The 15,760-nt window shown below is 40.1% G+C and overlaps 1 protein-coding gene across 1 annotated transcript; it reads right to left on the bottom strand.

Annotated features, from left to right (window-relative positions):
• Positions 1-1,507: 1,507 nt before the first annotated feature.
• LOC109244617 lies at positions 1,508-2,086 on the bottom strand. Its single transcript, XM_019411739.1, has one exon. It carries the CDS (start codon positions 2,084-2,086, stop codon positions 1,508-1,510), a length of 579 nt encoding a protein of 192 aa, XP_019267284.1.
• Positions 2,087-15,760: the final 13,674 nt, after the last annotated feature.

Here is a 15,760-nt window from a genome sequence, read left to right on the forward strand (position 1 = left end):
TCAAAAGAGGTCAATACAAAAGGGGAAAGATTTTTAATGTGGTTGTCGAATAAAAAGCTAAAGGCTCAAGGGAATTGACTAGGGTAAGCCTGCAAAGATGGACAATTTAAGGTACAAGCGATCCAATGAAAGCCTAAAATAACTTTTCAAACTAAGTGCAACCTAAGATTTCGTCTTGATACACACTTAGGGCAAGTTCTAGACCAAAAAAGAAGCAAGAGAACTCAACAAGAACCTTTTCATTCATGGCACATGCAACACTCAAGTCGAGTAAGTATTCAAGGTCCAGTTAAAGCAAATGAACTCAAGAAGTCACACATAGCCTAAAAGACTATTTAGTGAATTAAAGAGCCAAATATCAAGCCTAAAATTCACAACAAAGACTATTTCTTCAAAAAAATATATTTTAATTTTAAAAACTACCAACAATTCATATGCTAAGGTTTAAGTTGTATTGGTGCCAAACAAGCCATGAGTTGGCTAAGGGACAAGAAGACTACTGCCAACACTAATTTATTAACTACCAGCTGCTACTAAAAAAATAGAAAGATACCCGGTTAAAAAATTATAACTTTGGGAAAGAACCATGGCAAAGAAAACCCAAAAAGATTATTACTATTCTACTAAAGAGCATAAAAACATGAACTAAAATCAGCACCTACAATCATGAATTTCCTCCCCCAAACACAAAATTTTCATTGCCCTCAATGCAATCAAAATAAGAGTAAGGGGAAAGGTAAAGAGGACTCCCTCAATCCAAGCCTGGTGGTGTGACCAACAATTCTGGTGGGTACTCAGACTTTCCCCCATTTATGACCAACAAATCTCTCCTCTTCAAATACCCAACCTACTCAAATTGTTACACCAAAATACATCAAAGTAATATATAAAAGTAATGCTAATTTACTAACTAAAAAGAAAATAAAAGAAAAAAAAGAAACAAGATGAACAAATTAAAGCAGAGAACATGGGTTGCTTCCCTAGAAGCGCCTTATTTAACGTCGGGGCGCGACGCAACAATAACCAACTTCACGATTCCATTGGGGTTTCCCCCAACTCAACTCCTGGGACTACTTTTCCTCTATCAATTTCACCAAAATAGCATCGAAGTCTTTGCCCATTCACCTTGAATATTCTCATATCATTTTTGGATCCAAATCCACGATACGAAATAGGCATATATTAATAACTTTGAATAGTCCACACCATTTCGATTTAAGCTTTCCCCGCAATAATTTGAACCTTGAATTGTAAAGAACAATATCCCCCGGGAAAAACTCTTTCTTCTTGATTTCCTTGTGGTACAGGTATTTATTCCTCCGCTTATACAATGATGCCTTCTTATAGGATTGGAACCGCAACTTGTCCATGGGGTAATTATTGAATTTAGGGAAACCGTCCTCAAGGATTCATCATGACACATTTATTGCATATCCGCATATACCATTTCATCTACTGTATCAATCACATAGATCACTCCATAGTCATGGGATTGCTTCATTGACTTCTAGATATGGAAGATTTCTTCTTCATCATTCAAGCGAAATTTCAATTCTTTTTCTTCCACATCACATATGGCCCACCCCGTAGCCAAAAATGGTCTACCAAGTATGATGGGGACCTCTCTATCCACTTCGCAATCCGATATCTCAATGTCATCTAGAAAGGTGAAACGACTCACTTTGACAAGAATGTCATCAATGACCTCCAACGGTTTTTTCAGAGTTCGATCCGCCATAAGAAGCTTCATAGAAGCAGGCCTTGGATCACCCGAACCTAGTTTCTTGAACACATCATAAGGCATTAGATTAATGCTTTCCCCCAAGTCACACAATGCTTTGGCAAAGCTTGTCACACCGATAATACAAGGGATAGTGAACGCCCCCGGATCCTTCATCTTTTTCACTCCGGCTTGTGAAATGATTGCACTGCACTGATGTGTCACTTTGACTGTCTCAAAGTTGACATTTTTTTTCTTGGTGACCAAGTCTTTCATGAACTTGGCATACCCTGGCATTTTCACAAGTGCCTCCACAAAAGGCATAGTAACACTGATCTGGTTCAGCATGTCATAGAATTTCTGCATCTGTCCCTCTTTCTATTGTTTGAAAAACCTCTGCGGATAAGGAGGAGGTGGCCTAGGTAGCTGCTTGTAGGACTTAGGAGCCTCCTTAGTTGCTTTTTTGATTACTTCATTTCCTTTGGGAGGTTTATCAATCACCTCTTGAAGAGAACTTGGTGCTTGTTTTATCTCTTCAACCACATTTGGCTCTGCTACCGGTACATCGACTTTAGGAGGGTCAGAAACTCTAGGAGGTGTAATCTCCTCTTCTTCATCATCTTCAATCAAAATGGTTCTTCCTTTAAGGACTTTACCTCTCCTCGTGGTAATTGCAAAAATATGTCTTATACTCTCATTTCCCTTTAGATTTGCAACAGTATTACTTGGCAATGCTCCGCGTGGCCTCACATTCAGTTGAGATGAAACTTATCCCAATTGAGTCTCAATCTGCTTGATTGACGTGGTGTGAGAACTGAGCACTTGATTCATTTCTCTCTGTTCTTTGTCAGACTGCTCTTGGTTTTTAATCATCCTCTCTATAATACCTCTTAGCTCGGGATCACCAGAAGATTACCCTTGACTGTTGCAGGACCTTTGTTGGTTGTAGTTCTGAGATGGCCCTGCATTGCGATTTCCTTGATTATTGTCGTTCCATCATTGATTGCCTTGGTTGGACCAATTCGAAATTCCCCTTGCCATTGGTTGCCATGTCTCCATTGTCATTGGTTGTTAGACCTTTGTTGACCTCCTTGATAGTTCCCCACATGTTGAGCTCCCTTATTTTGCATTTGGTAACACTGTTCTTGGAAGTCCCCTTCTTGATTTGATCCTTAGGCAAAATAAATGCCCTCTTGACCCTGGAATTGGTTACCCATTGTTGTTTGATTAAAACCCGAACCTTGAATATTGTCCATAGTATTTACTTTCCTTCGCATTTGGTTCTTGGCTAGCAGCTTCAAGGTTGTTGTCAATTCTGCAATTTTTTTCCTTGAGCTTCCATTTTCTTAGTCAAGTTTACCATAGAAGGATCCCCTTGGGGCACATTGGCTCTAGATTTCCAAGCGGCTGATGTGTCGACCATTTCATCCAATATGTCTTTAGCTTCTTAATACGTCTTGTTCATTATATTTCCCCCAGCCAATTGGTTTAGATGGGTCTGATTGGTGGTATTAAGACCTCAGTAGAATGATTGTAGTAGCATGTTGTCAGTCATGTCGTTGTTTGGACATTCCTTAACCATTCCATGATATCTCTCCCATATTTCATGTAATGCCTCTATGGGATGTTGTCTAAACCCCAAAATTTCATCTTTCAATATGGCCATTCTTCTCGGTGGAAAATATTTGCCCAAGAACTTCTTCACAAGTTCGTCCCGTGAGTGAATTGATGATTTGGCAATCTCTCCATCTAATCTAAAACTTTCTCTCTCAATGAGAATGGAAATAACCTCAATTGTGTACTGCTTCATCCGAGACATTTGGTTGCTTGTTCATTTGGCACACATCGATGAAGTGCTTGAGATGTTTGTTGGCATTTTGACTGGGTTCTCCAGTGAAATATCATCTATCTTGAAGCATGTTAATCATAACACTAGTGATTGTGAAGGTAACCCCCCCCCCCCCCATCCTTTGTGGTAAAATCGCACTAGCATATCCTCGATTTTGCACTAATTCTGGTGGATCTTATTGTGCTCTAGGTGCATGTGGAACTAGTTGTTGAAGCGGTGTAACTTGATCATTCCGTTAGTTTTTATTTGCTGCTCGACGTGCACGGGGTGCTTCCTCAATAGGACCTAAAGGCAGAGCGCCAAGATCTTCTTCCGCTATCACAGTCTACACCAAAAGCAAACGGATCAAAGTAATAACGAAGAAAAGATAAGAACTCGAATAAACACACAATAACACGGTAACACAAGAACACTGTATTCCCCAGCAACAACACCAAAAATTGGTCACGTCTAATCCTACTCTCAAGTTGAAAGTAGTACGCTCGATTGCAATAATAAATCCAACAAGGTTGGGGTCGATCCCACGAGGAGTATGGTGTGTGCTAGAATGTCAAAGAGTGTCTGAATTCAATGAACTTAAAGTAATCTTCAAATAAAAGATTGATTTTCTGCAATTACTTCTAAATTTATGACTATGAAATTTAAACAAACACTTAGAATGTGAAAATAATTAGATATTAGTAATCAATGAGAGAAAGCACTACGGTTGATCATCCTTTGTGTATGCTATGCTATGGTTATAGATTTATTCGATTTCAATCAATGAAACATGTGTTAGGGCAACAATATCAATAATACCAACTTAGTATTTTTCCAACACTAAGAGTTTTTTACTCAAAAATGCCTTTCCAAGCTATTTAGAGCTCTATGCAATGCAATTGTTCATGACCAAGTAAGAATCTCCCTATTCCTAGTTTGATTCCATTAATTGAGACGAGACTAATTCTTCAATATACCCAATTTCTTGCTAATTTCTTTATACCTAAATTCGGTTCCATTTTCCAAGTTAGAACTAAGTGTGATAGGCATTAATCTAGTGTTTGCAACCACCAAATTATACACGAAAGCATGGAGCAATTAGATAACACAAAATTGAACATAGACGAATATATATTAATAACCCATAGCCATAACACCACTCCGGATTCACAACCCTAGCTAATGAGTTTAGCTAGACATGACAATAGAAGAAACAATCAAATTATCCTTTAAGCCTATCATTGATACTAATAGAGAAGAAGAAGATTGAGAAACCGTGATGTCACTTGTTAACCCTTAGGAAAACTCACAACCGCTCGTACAATATTCTTCTCTTTCAAAAGTTGTCAAAGAAGACCTAAAAAGTACTATTTATACTTTTCTAAAATGCTGACAAAATTATCATCTTCGGCTCTTGTGTGCCCAGGTTGCGCGGCCCAATAATCTATTTCTTCAACTCTCAGTGCGTGGCCAAGATGCGTGGCCCATGCAGGATGCGTGGCCCACGCTGAATGCGTGGCCACTTCCAGAACATAAACTTTCAGCCTCCTAGTGCTCCAACTGCGTGGGTGACCTGCGTGGGTGACTTGTGTGGCCCACATAGGATGGACTTTTGTTTCTTTAGCTTTCTTCTTCAGTTTTGGCCTGATTTGATGGTTTTCTTGCAGGTATTTGATATTTTCAATCTCTTAATTCTCACCCAACTCCATGACCTGCAATTATATCATTCAAAACATAATTAGTCCATTAATCACATCAACTGGGGCATAACCTTATTAAAGGCATACGAGAAGTTGGGGAAAATACCAATTTATCAATTACGCAAAAAGTTCGACAAAGCAGTGTCACGTGATTGTAACAAAGTTCCATCGCTCCTGGACTAATCATAACAAAGTTGTGTTGTACTTAACTTGTATGAGATTAAAAGAAAAAGAGCAGCTCGGTGCACTAAGCTCCCGCTATGCACGGGGTCTCAGAAAAGGCCAAACCATAAGCGTCTATTATACGCAGTCTTACCCTGCATTTCTGCAAGAGGCTATTTCAATGACTCGAACCTATGACCTCCTGGTCATATGGTAGCAACTTTACCAGTTACGCCAAAATTCTAACGACCAAAAACTATGGGTCGGTTTAATGACTAAACATCCTCTTATAGTAGTTAGGAGTGCTGAACAAGTGTTTTGTTGAAACTCTAATTAGCTGCGAAATCAAAATTATTATTGAATGCAGTCTTAAAAGTTTAATGTGTAATGTATTAGTATCAAAAGGGAAAAATTCAGTTCCTCATACTCGACCAAAGGAAGGTGATAGAGCTGTCAATATGGGCTGGGTTGAACTTGAATTAGCCACAAAATTAAAATTATTATTGAATGCAGTGTTAAAAGTTTAATGTGTAATGTATTAGTATCAAAAGGGAAAAATTCAGTTCCTCATACTCGACCAAAGGAAGGTGATAGAGCTGTCAATATGGGGGGGGTGGGGGGGGCTAGATCAACCCAGCCCACGTGGGCTTTAGCAATTGACGGGCTGGCTGGGCTAGCCTACTATTTTGATGGGCCTTATAATGGTCAGCCCACCCCAGCCCTATGTGGGCTGCGGGCCCCCACGGGCCGTCCCATCATTTTTTAAAATATAATTTTTAATTTTTTTTGAGTTCTAACCAAAAAAAAAGATAAATATTTAAAAGTTAAAAAAATCTTATAGGAAAATTTTTACAAAACTTAATGACTTTTTATATTGTTCCAATATATCATAATAAACACTAGAACTTATATTGTTCCCCCTCTATCTTCCTTTTTCTTCTCTTCTTCTTCTTTCTTCTTCTTCTTCTTCTTCTTCTTCTTCTTCTCCCTGCTTCTATTAGAAACAACATCTCTACCTTTACTAGGTAAGGGTAAGGTTTACATATACACTACCCTCCCCAGACCCCAAGTATGGGAATATACTAGGTATGCTGTTGTTGTATCACAATAAACACTAAAAAAGTAAAAGACAGACTATATTTTACTTACTAAAAGTCAAAACTCAAAAAAAAACTATTCAAGAGAATGCCCATGACACTTATGTGATATCCAACACATCATCTTCATCAAATAAATTTGAATCCGCTTATGAAAAGGTTGTCTTAACATCTTGATAGGTTACAAGTACTTTGTTCATAAGTACTTTACTTTGTGTTTTGATGATCTAACAAACTTACTATCCAGAACCAGATAAGGAACCTGTTACACATTTACAAGACCTTAAGATCACAAGGTCCAGGTTGGGATTCAGCGTGCGCTATGATTCACCACTTCAAAGTGGAAGGAGCAGCTGAGGGAACAGGTCCCTACCAGTTCTCGAGGAGACTGTACAAAGTCAACTCTCCAGCTAAAAAGTTGTTGCTTGCACACGCTACAGTGCAGGAACAGTGTTGTAGTCAACTTTCCAGGGAAGACTTTTTACCTACCTTACTTGCATCATTATAAGTGATGTCACACATGTATATATGCATTCAAGGGAGGTAAAACAATACACTTGAACACTTTTAGATTTCACAAGAGCTCACTCACGTGACCATTCAGCAAGCAAGTATCAAGTGCTTCCTAACAAAGAACAAAACAACTACGGACCAGTTCCCACATAGAGTTAGTATATGTCCTTAGTTTAGTTGTAACTTTGTAATAGGCTTAAACTGAAATTCCTATCTCGCTTGTTTAAGAAGCATTCTATAGGAAACCTTTGTAAACCTTAAACCTGTGTGTTTAAGTCTTGGCTAGAGTTAGTCGAGTTTCAAAGTCTTTGTAATAGAGTTATTGCAAAGTGGCTTGTAATAGGTGTGCTACAAGTTAGTGAGGGATTAAGAGTTTAATTTCTAGGTTACATAGGTTGTAATCTAAAAGTTGCTCAGTAGTTAAGTTGAAATCCTACAGGGTAGGTCGTGGTTTTTAATCCCGCTGAGCTGGGAATTTTCCACGTAAAATTTCTCTTGCCATTTAATTTTTGCTTTGTGTGTGTACTGTTGAATATGATAGATAACCTGGTTCTCTATAGAAGTAGGTGGACCCTTATATTCTATCATTTGGTATCAGAGCAGGTTCTTTCTATCAGGTTAACACCTAGAAAGGATCCTAATGGCAGCTCCTCCAAACTTCGAAGAAGGCCAGTTTACTTACAGACCACCAAGGTTCAACGGTCAATACTATGGGTGGTGGAAAACTAGGATGCACGACTTCATCATGGCTGAAGATTCTGAGCTATGGGTGTTATATGTGACGAACCCTTTGTCCCTACAAAGAACCTTGGCGACCCAGCTGTAGTCATTCCCAAGACGAGGAAGGAATTCAATGACGCTGATAGAAAGGCTATAAAAAGAATTTTCGTGCAAAGAAATTTCATGTGTGTGGCATTGGCCCTGATGAATATAACAGGATATCAGCTTGTCAATCAGCAAAAGAGATTTGGGAGGCTCTTCAGACAGCTCACGAGGGAACAACTTAGGTGAAGCAATCCAAGATTGATATGCTCACAATTGAATATGAGCTTTTTAGAATGAAAGATGATGAATCTATCCAAGATATGCATACTCGATTCACCTCCATCATTAATGAGCTTCACTCTCTTGGTGAAAGTATTCCAAGAAATAAGCTTGTCACAAAAATCCTTAGTGTACTGCCCAGTTCTTGGGAAAGAAAAGTTAATGCCATTACAGAGGCTAAGGACTTGCAGACACTGACCATGGATGAACTTGTTGGAAACTTGAAAACCTATGAAATGAAGAAGAAGGACAATGAAAGAAGAGAGCCCACGAGGGAAAAGAACCTGGTCTTCAATACGGACAGCAATGACTCACGTGGTGAAGACAGGGACATGGCCTACTTGACCAAAAGATTCCAGAAGATGGTTCGCGGGAATAGAGGCATTCCAAAAAGGGGAAGTTCTAGCAAGTCAAGAAATTATGACCTCTGTCATAAATGTGGCAAGCCAGGACACTTCATCAAGGATTGACTCCTTCTAAAGCAAGATCAGTACAATAACAACCTTAACAAAGCAGCCAAGAGGAACCAGGTTCCTAACAAACGCTTCAAGAGGAAGAGTGATGCTGACAATGTTATTAAGCAAGCTCTTGCTGCATGGGGAGGCTCCTCCAGCAAATCTGAAGAAGAAGACGACCATGGTGGTTGTTCAATGATGAAAATGGAAAATGAAACAACTGAGTATGATTCAATCTTTGCTCTAATGGCTCAATCTGATGACAATGAAGATGACGACAGCGACGAGGTAAACTTTCTGGATGTTTAGAGAAATTTGAAATCTTACTCTCCTAAAAAGCTCATGTCATTAGCAAATACACTAATTGATACATACCATAGTCTTATCAATGATAAAGACACATTAACTATGGAACTAGGGGAAGCTGAACAAACCGGAGATGACCTAGTAGTCGTTGTAGTCGATTTGAAAGAGACATTAGAGAACCTAAAAAAAGAAAAGAATGCCTTAGAAGAGAAACTTGCTAGTATAGAACATTAAAGAGATGATTTAATGGTTGTTGTGGTGGACTTAAAAGAAACCATTTAGTGCGTAAGTAAAGAAAAGGAAACCTTGACTGAGAGAGTTGCTATCATTGAGCAAGAAAGAGATGACCTAGTAGTGGTGGTAGTAGACCTGAAAGAAACAATTGAGGAATTCAAAATGGTAAATAGGCCTGGAAACTTTGAAAAGGGAAAGGAAGTTGCAAGTGAAGCACACATTAAGCTTGAAAATGAGTTAGATTTGGTGAAGACTAGTCTGTGTGCTGAACTTGAGAAAAACAAACAACTTCAGGAAGAACTAGGGAAAGTAAAGAGTAATCTTGAGAAATCGCATAAGTGGACCTGGTCCTCCAATGTCATCACTGCCATATACACCAACTCTGGGGGAAACAGGCAAGGGATTAGGTTTCAAAGGGAAAAGATTCCCCACAACTCTCATAGCAAGTATGTTACTGTACCTGACAATTGGCTATGTACCCACTGTGGTGACAATGGGCACCTCAAGAAAAACTGCATGGCAAGGGTTCAGTCTCATCAGAAAAATAAAGTTTTTGCTGAGAGAGTGACTACTGCAAGAGGACCTAGTCCGTCAAATAGGAAACGCATTTTGCCTGCTTGGACTAAGAGAGCACTCATTCATCCCTTCTCTCTTAACAAGGGACCCAAACTCGTTTGGGTTCCTAAATTCAACCCTTGATTTCCTTGTGCAGGGAGCTGTGAAGGTGAGTAGACAACAATGGTACATGGACAGCAGCTGCTCCAAGCACATGAATGAAAATACAATCAATTTCCTTCACTAAAAGCCCTGCAAGGAGAGAGTGTACCCTTCTGAAAATAGCTATAAGGGGTGCACTTTAGGAGTTGGAAGATATGTGTCAAGGGAAATAAAGTGAAATTCTTGTCCAGGATATGCGCAATCTCAAAACCTGTGACGGGTGAGGTGATGCTGTAGCCAAAAGATATAAGTTGGTTGAGAGTTGCTGAAAACAATGCTGAATTGTGGGACAGAAAGCCGGGATATGCAGGTGTTTCATCACTGAATAAACTGGCCCTGAAAGACCTGGTTCATGATCTGACAGGACAATATGTCAGATCTCTATTTAAGCCCAAAAAAGGGGCAGCAAGCACCTCAAGTCCACTTGGACTCTGCTCTTCAGAACCTAGGATGAGATCTTTCAAGTAATTGTGGCTCTTGCCAAGAAGATCAAACGTGGCTTGCATCAGATCAGATCATGGAACAGGTTTGGATAATGCCATAGTGGATGAATGCTATATTCAAAAAGGAATTACTCAACCGCTTAGCTCCAAGAACACCACAGCAAATGGAGTTATGGAAAAGAAGAAAGGGACTCTTGAAGATTTGGCACGGTCAATATTATTTGATGGAGGGATTGCAAACATCTTGACCAAAGTTTTTGACTCAATTGAGGATATCTGGTTTGTTATGCTCTCAACAATGGGAAGGATCAGCCTTGAAAATCTGATGGTAAAAGAGATGGAGGAATCATCCTGATGTACTCGTCTCAAGAGAGAACAGAAATACTGATCAAGGAACGCTCATTGATTACAGCAAGGAACCTGGTGCCGCGTCTACAACAACAGAAGCTGAAAAACGAGTTGTTAAAAAAAGGTTTTGGCATAGAAGAATCACAGGTCATCAGCACTCCCATTGCCTCAACTACACGCCTAGACATGGATGAATTCTCTATTATCCCTCAAGTAATGGATAGAAAAAGCTCGCCTGAAATGGGACATTATCTGGGTTCCTGTCTTGTCTCTTGAGGCTCAAGGAACCAAATTCAATGGCACTCTTAACAGCTAAAGCAGAATATGTATCATCAGCCTCCTGTTTGCTCAAATGCTGTGGACCAAATAGCAAATTGGAAAAACTTGAGTCCAATTGAAAGAGGGATAAATACATTGATTGTTAAAGATCAAGTTGCATACATCTTCACCAAAAGCCCTGGGAAGAAAGCATTCTGAGAAAAAAATCGCCTTGCACTGGGGATGATAAAACCCAACTGAGAACTTGGTTCCTCATGATTGGTTATGAAAGTCATAGTCAGGTAAAAGCTAGCTAAAGTGTTTTCTGGCTAAGTCTAACTCACCTCTATACCGTTACAGGTAGACACGCTTGATGACTACAGAAGCAGATGCTGCAGCGCATGCTGAATAAGGGGTTAAACTCACTTGCCAGACATATCAGGGAACCTGGTTTTCCTGATACAGGTTAGTAGCTTTTTTGTTCTTTCATACACAATTTAAAATGGATAAAAGAACAGTGCCACATCATCATCAGTGTGATAGTCTCTTTAAAGTCGTATCTCTTCAGCCAATACGTCACATCCCAAACGTCACTCTTTTTCTGAGCGTTACATCTCCCAAGCAAAAGGTTGCAACCATTTCAGAACCGGCCTCTCATCATAATTAAATCAATATCACAATCCTTTCTCTTCCAAATTCAAAATTTCCCTCTTGTCTTCTCTCTTCTCAAATCCACAATCCTTCGAGAACAATCTCACTATGTATGAGAATCAAACAGACTTCAGTGTGCCTGACAACACTGTGATTGAGTCCTCACTAGTCAGTATTTTAGCGGTGAACTCCTCTCCTAACACAATCACTAGTCAGAACCCTAAAATAGAGTCTCCTCCATACACCACTCCCTCTCCTACCCACTCTGAGTCTACTCCTTATCTGAGCAGGTCTAAGAATGTTTATCCTCCTCTAGTCTCACCGGTCAAACAGAGTCAACAGGGTAAACAAGGGAACCTCGTTCAGGAACCTTCAAGTCTATCCATGGTTGGGCACTTGAGTGAAGATCTGGTGATTAGTCATGAAGAGACTGACACCACCATGACAAGTTGTGACTCTGTAGGTATAAATCCTTCTTCTGTTGAAATCGCCATGGAACCAAAAGAAAAGGAGGGAATAGAGGATACGTTTTCCATTGCGTCATAAGGGGTCATTGTAGAGGAATGTACAGGAGGGTCTAAGCCTTAGAGGGAAGAGCCTCAACCATCAGAAGAAAAGGGAGCAATTGTGCCATTTGAACAACCTGCACAAGATGATGCTACTGGGGTCCCAAATGATGAACCTGATCCCTCAATGGAGGATCCAGGTCAGGAGTCATCTCCCCATGCCAGTACTAACCCTGCTCCCTCTCCCCACTTCTATGCTGAGCCTTTGAATATGGTGGTGCCTGAGACGAATCCTGACAGTGAAGAAGATGCAGATGATTTGGTTTATGCTAGTTTTATCAGGGCTAGGACTAAGCCAATGGTAACTTCAGAGCCACCTCTTAAGCGACCTACTACACGATTGCAGCAAAAGGAGGCTCTAGAGTTTGCTCTCAAGAAGAGTAAAAGCAGTCGGAGAAGGAGAAGGTTGGTCAAAGATGGAAAAGTTGTACAAGCAAAGGATGTGGATGAAGAAACCAAAGAGGAACCTAGTTCCCTAACCCGCAAGTCTTCAAGGAAGAAGCACACTCTCTCTCAATCCGAAAGGCATACCTCTAAGGGTGCTGAGAGTTCTTCCAAGAGTGCTGTTGCTAGGTCCAGTGAGAAGTTGGTAGAAAATTCTGGTGATAAGACAGTGAAGGAGCGTGGTGACAAGTCTGATGAGGAAGAAGTGGAAAAATCTGGTGAACATATACAGAACAAGTTAGTGGAGAAGGAAAAGTCTGTTGGCAAGTCAGTGAAAAGAAAAAGGGATGATGATAATGAAGAACCTGGTTCCATCAAGAAAGCAAAAGTAAGTGAGTCTCTAAGGTATGAGAAAAGGAAGTTGGGGAATCAGAAAGTACTGTGGGGCCGCACATTTGCCTCTAACATTCTAGAGTTTGCTGGATGAGACAATTAGTGGACATTTGTGATTCTCAATGGTAGACCAATCTGTTTACAAGTGAGGCTCCTATAGTGTATGAGGAAGAGGTACGGAGTTCCTACACCAGCCTCTTCGCAGTAAATGGTGATCAAACCTGTGTTGGTAAATGGGGTGGACATAGTGATAGATTCTGCCTTATTGGGGTCAATTCTGGGTGTTCCTGCCGAAGGACTGTCATTTGTTCAGGGTGCCTCTCACCAAACTTCAGAAATGCCATTGTCAAGGACAAGGCAGTACAGCATGGGGAACAGGTGCATAAGAAGGCACTCCTTCCAGTATATCAGTTGCTCTTTGAGATGGTTAACAAAGTGTTGCTTCCCCATGCTGAAAGAATCTGTTGCATCCAAAGCTGACCTATTCCTTATGTAAGCCTTGGATAATTTTACATCCCTCAATTTGCCTGCCATAATGATTGAGCATATGCAGAAGGTAGAAAACCTTAGAGATGGGTATCCTGGACTGCCTTTTGGGTTCCTTCTCACAAAGGTCTTTTAGTTTTTCAAAGTACCTCTGGGGCAGGCCAAAGTGGGCACCAAAAAGCAATCATTTTCAAAAACTACTCTTGAGTAGTGTGAGTGTATTGACAAAGTCGGAGGAGTTGGAAGCACTTCCATAATCTCTCAACTGATAAATGCTCAGAATAGTGCCACAGAGGAGATCCAGAAGTTGAAGTCTAGGAATGCGATTCTTAAGAGTCGGCTCAGTCAATTGCAAGAGGCACCTGGTTCTAGTAGTTCTCACAGCTCAGAGGTTGCAAGCCTAACAAAGGAGAATGCTGAACCCAGGAAACAGGTGGAGGACCTGAAAGAAAGACTGCTCAATGAGCAAATGTCCGCGAATGCTCGCATGGATCTTGTCCTCCAAACCCTTGCTTCCTCTTTCAATCCCCCTTCCTCCAGTGTCCCTTAAAGAATGTCCCCTCAGTGTCCAGTTTCAGAGTATATCTTCTTAAGTTGTTTTTGGTGATGTTTTTGTTATTTCTGGCAATTGTTTTTTTTTGTTTGTTTTAGACTGTGGATGAAAATAATGATTCTGCTCCCGCCTGTAAAAGTCCAAATCTGGTTAATGAAAGTGATTTCCTTTTTGCTATCTATGTTGCTGCTCTTTTGTTTCTGTTTTCTATCATGTTGTGAGCACATAAGTGGCATGAGTTAAATACGCCAGACTTCTTTCTGCTTCTTACTCGTTCTGTGCTTTTTATAATGCCAAAAGGGGGAAGATCTAATTTAATCATAAAGAGCATAAATGAATATTAATCTGAAGGGGGAGAAATACAGATTCAGGGGGAACTAAAGTTCAGGCATTGATTAAGGGGGAAACATAAGGTCTTTCTGGTTCACAGTCTGGTTCCATGTGGTTCTTTTTAAGATTTTAAATTATGAGTTTGTCATCATCAAAAAGGGGAAAATTGATAGGTTACAAGTACTTTAGTCATAAGTACTTTACTTTGTGTTTTGATGATCTAACAAACTTACTATCCAGAACCAGATAAGGAATCCGTTACACATTTACAAGACCTTAAGATCACAAGGTCCAGGTTGGGATTGAGCGTGCGCTATGAGTCCACTCTTCAGAGTGGAAGGAACAATTGAGGGAACAGGTCCCTACCAGATCCCGAGGACTGTACGAAGTCAACTCTCCAGCTGGAAAGTTGCTTCCTGCAGACGCTACAGTGCAGGAACAGTGCTGCAGTCAACTTTCCAGGGAAGACTTTTTACCTACCTTGCTTACATCATTATAAGTGATGTCACACATGTATATATGCATTCAAGGGAGGTAAAACAATGCACTTGAACACTTAGAGATTTCACAAGAGCTCACTCACGTGACCATTCAGCAAGCAATGTAAAGTGCTTCAAGAACAATAAACAAAACAACTACAGACCAATTCTCACATAGAGTTATTATATGTCCTTAGTTGAGTTGTAACTTTGTAATAGTCTTAAACTGAAATTCCTATCTCGCTTGTTTAAGAAGCATTCCGTAGGAAACCTTTGTAAACCTTAAACTTGTGTGTTTAAGTCTTGGCTAGAGTTAGCCGAGTTTCAAAGTCTTTGTAATAGAGTTATTGCAAAGTGGCTTGTAATATGTGTGTTACAAGTTGGTGAAGGATTAAGAGTTTAATTCCTATGTTGCATAGGTTGTAATCTAAAAGTTGCTCGGTAGTGAAGTTGAAATCCTACAAAGGTAGGTCGTGGTTTTTAATCCCGTTGAGCTGGGAATTTTTCACGTAAAATTCCTCTTGCCATTTAATTTCTGCTTTGTGTGTGTACTGTTGAATCTGATAGAGAACCTGGTTCTCTATAGAAGTTGGTGGACCCTTTTATTCTATCATATCTTCACTCTCATCTACATCTACAATTCTTATGCAATACTAATTAGTTAAATATTAAAAACAATTAAAATTTTAAAACTGGTTAACGTTTTAAGACTTTGATCTTTTAATATGATGAGCTTAATAAACTTTAAGCTTGGAATACTCTTCTTGTTATTTTTTGTGGCATTTATTTTTATATTTTAAATATGTATTTTTATTAGGCCCACGGGCCGGCCCTGCCCTGCCCAGCCTCAGTCAAGCCTTGTGGGCCACGAGCTTACTCGGGCTGGGTTTAAAAGCCTCATTTTTAAATGGGCTTCAAAATTTTTAGTCCAGCCTTGCTAAACCACGAGTTGGGCTGGGCTGGTCCAACAGGCCAAACCCATATTGGTGGGCGCTAGAAAGTGATATGAAACGTCTATCACTTTTTATCTCACTTGTCCCTTATGGTCCGACCCTTCCCCGGACCCTGAGCATAGCGGGAGCTTAGTGCACCG

The sequence above is a fragment of the Nicotiana attenuata genome, unplaced genomic scaffold (genome assembly GCF_001879085.1).
Source record: "Nicotiana attenuata strain UT unplaced genomic scaffold, NIATTr2, whole genome shotgun sequence".
Lineage (NCBI taxonomy): Eukaryota > Viridiplantae > Streptophyta > Magnoliopsida > Solanales > Solanaceae > Nicotiana > Nicotiana attenuata.

Bases quoted from the DNA above. Each gene is read 5' to 3' on its own strand.
- LOC109244617 (XM_019411739.1), bottom strand. From the start codon at position 2,086: ATGCAGAAATTCTATGACATGCTGAACCAGATCAGTGTTACTATGCCT.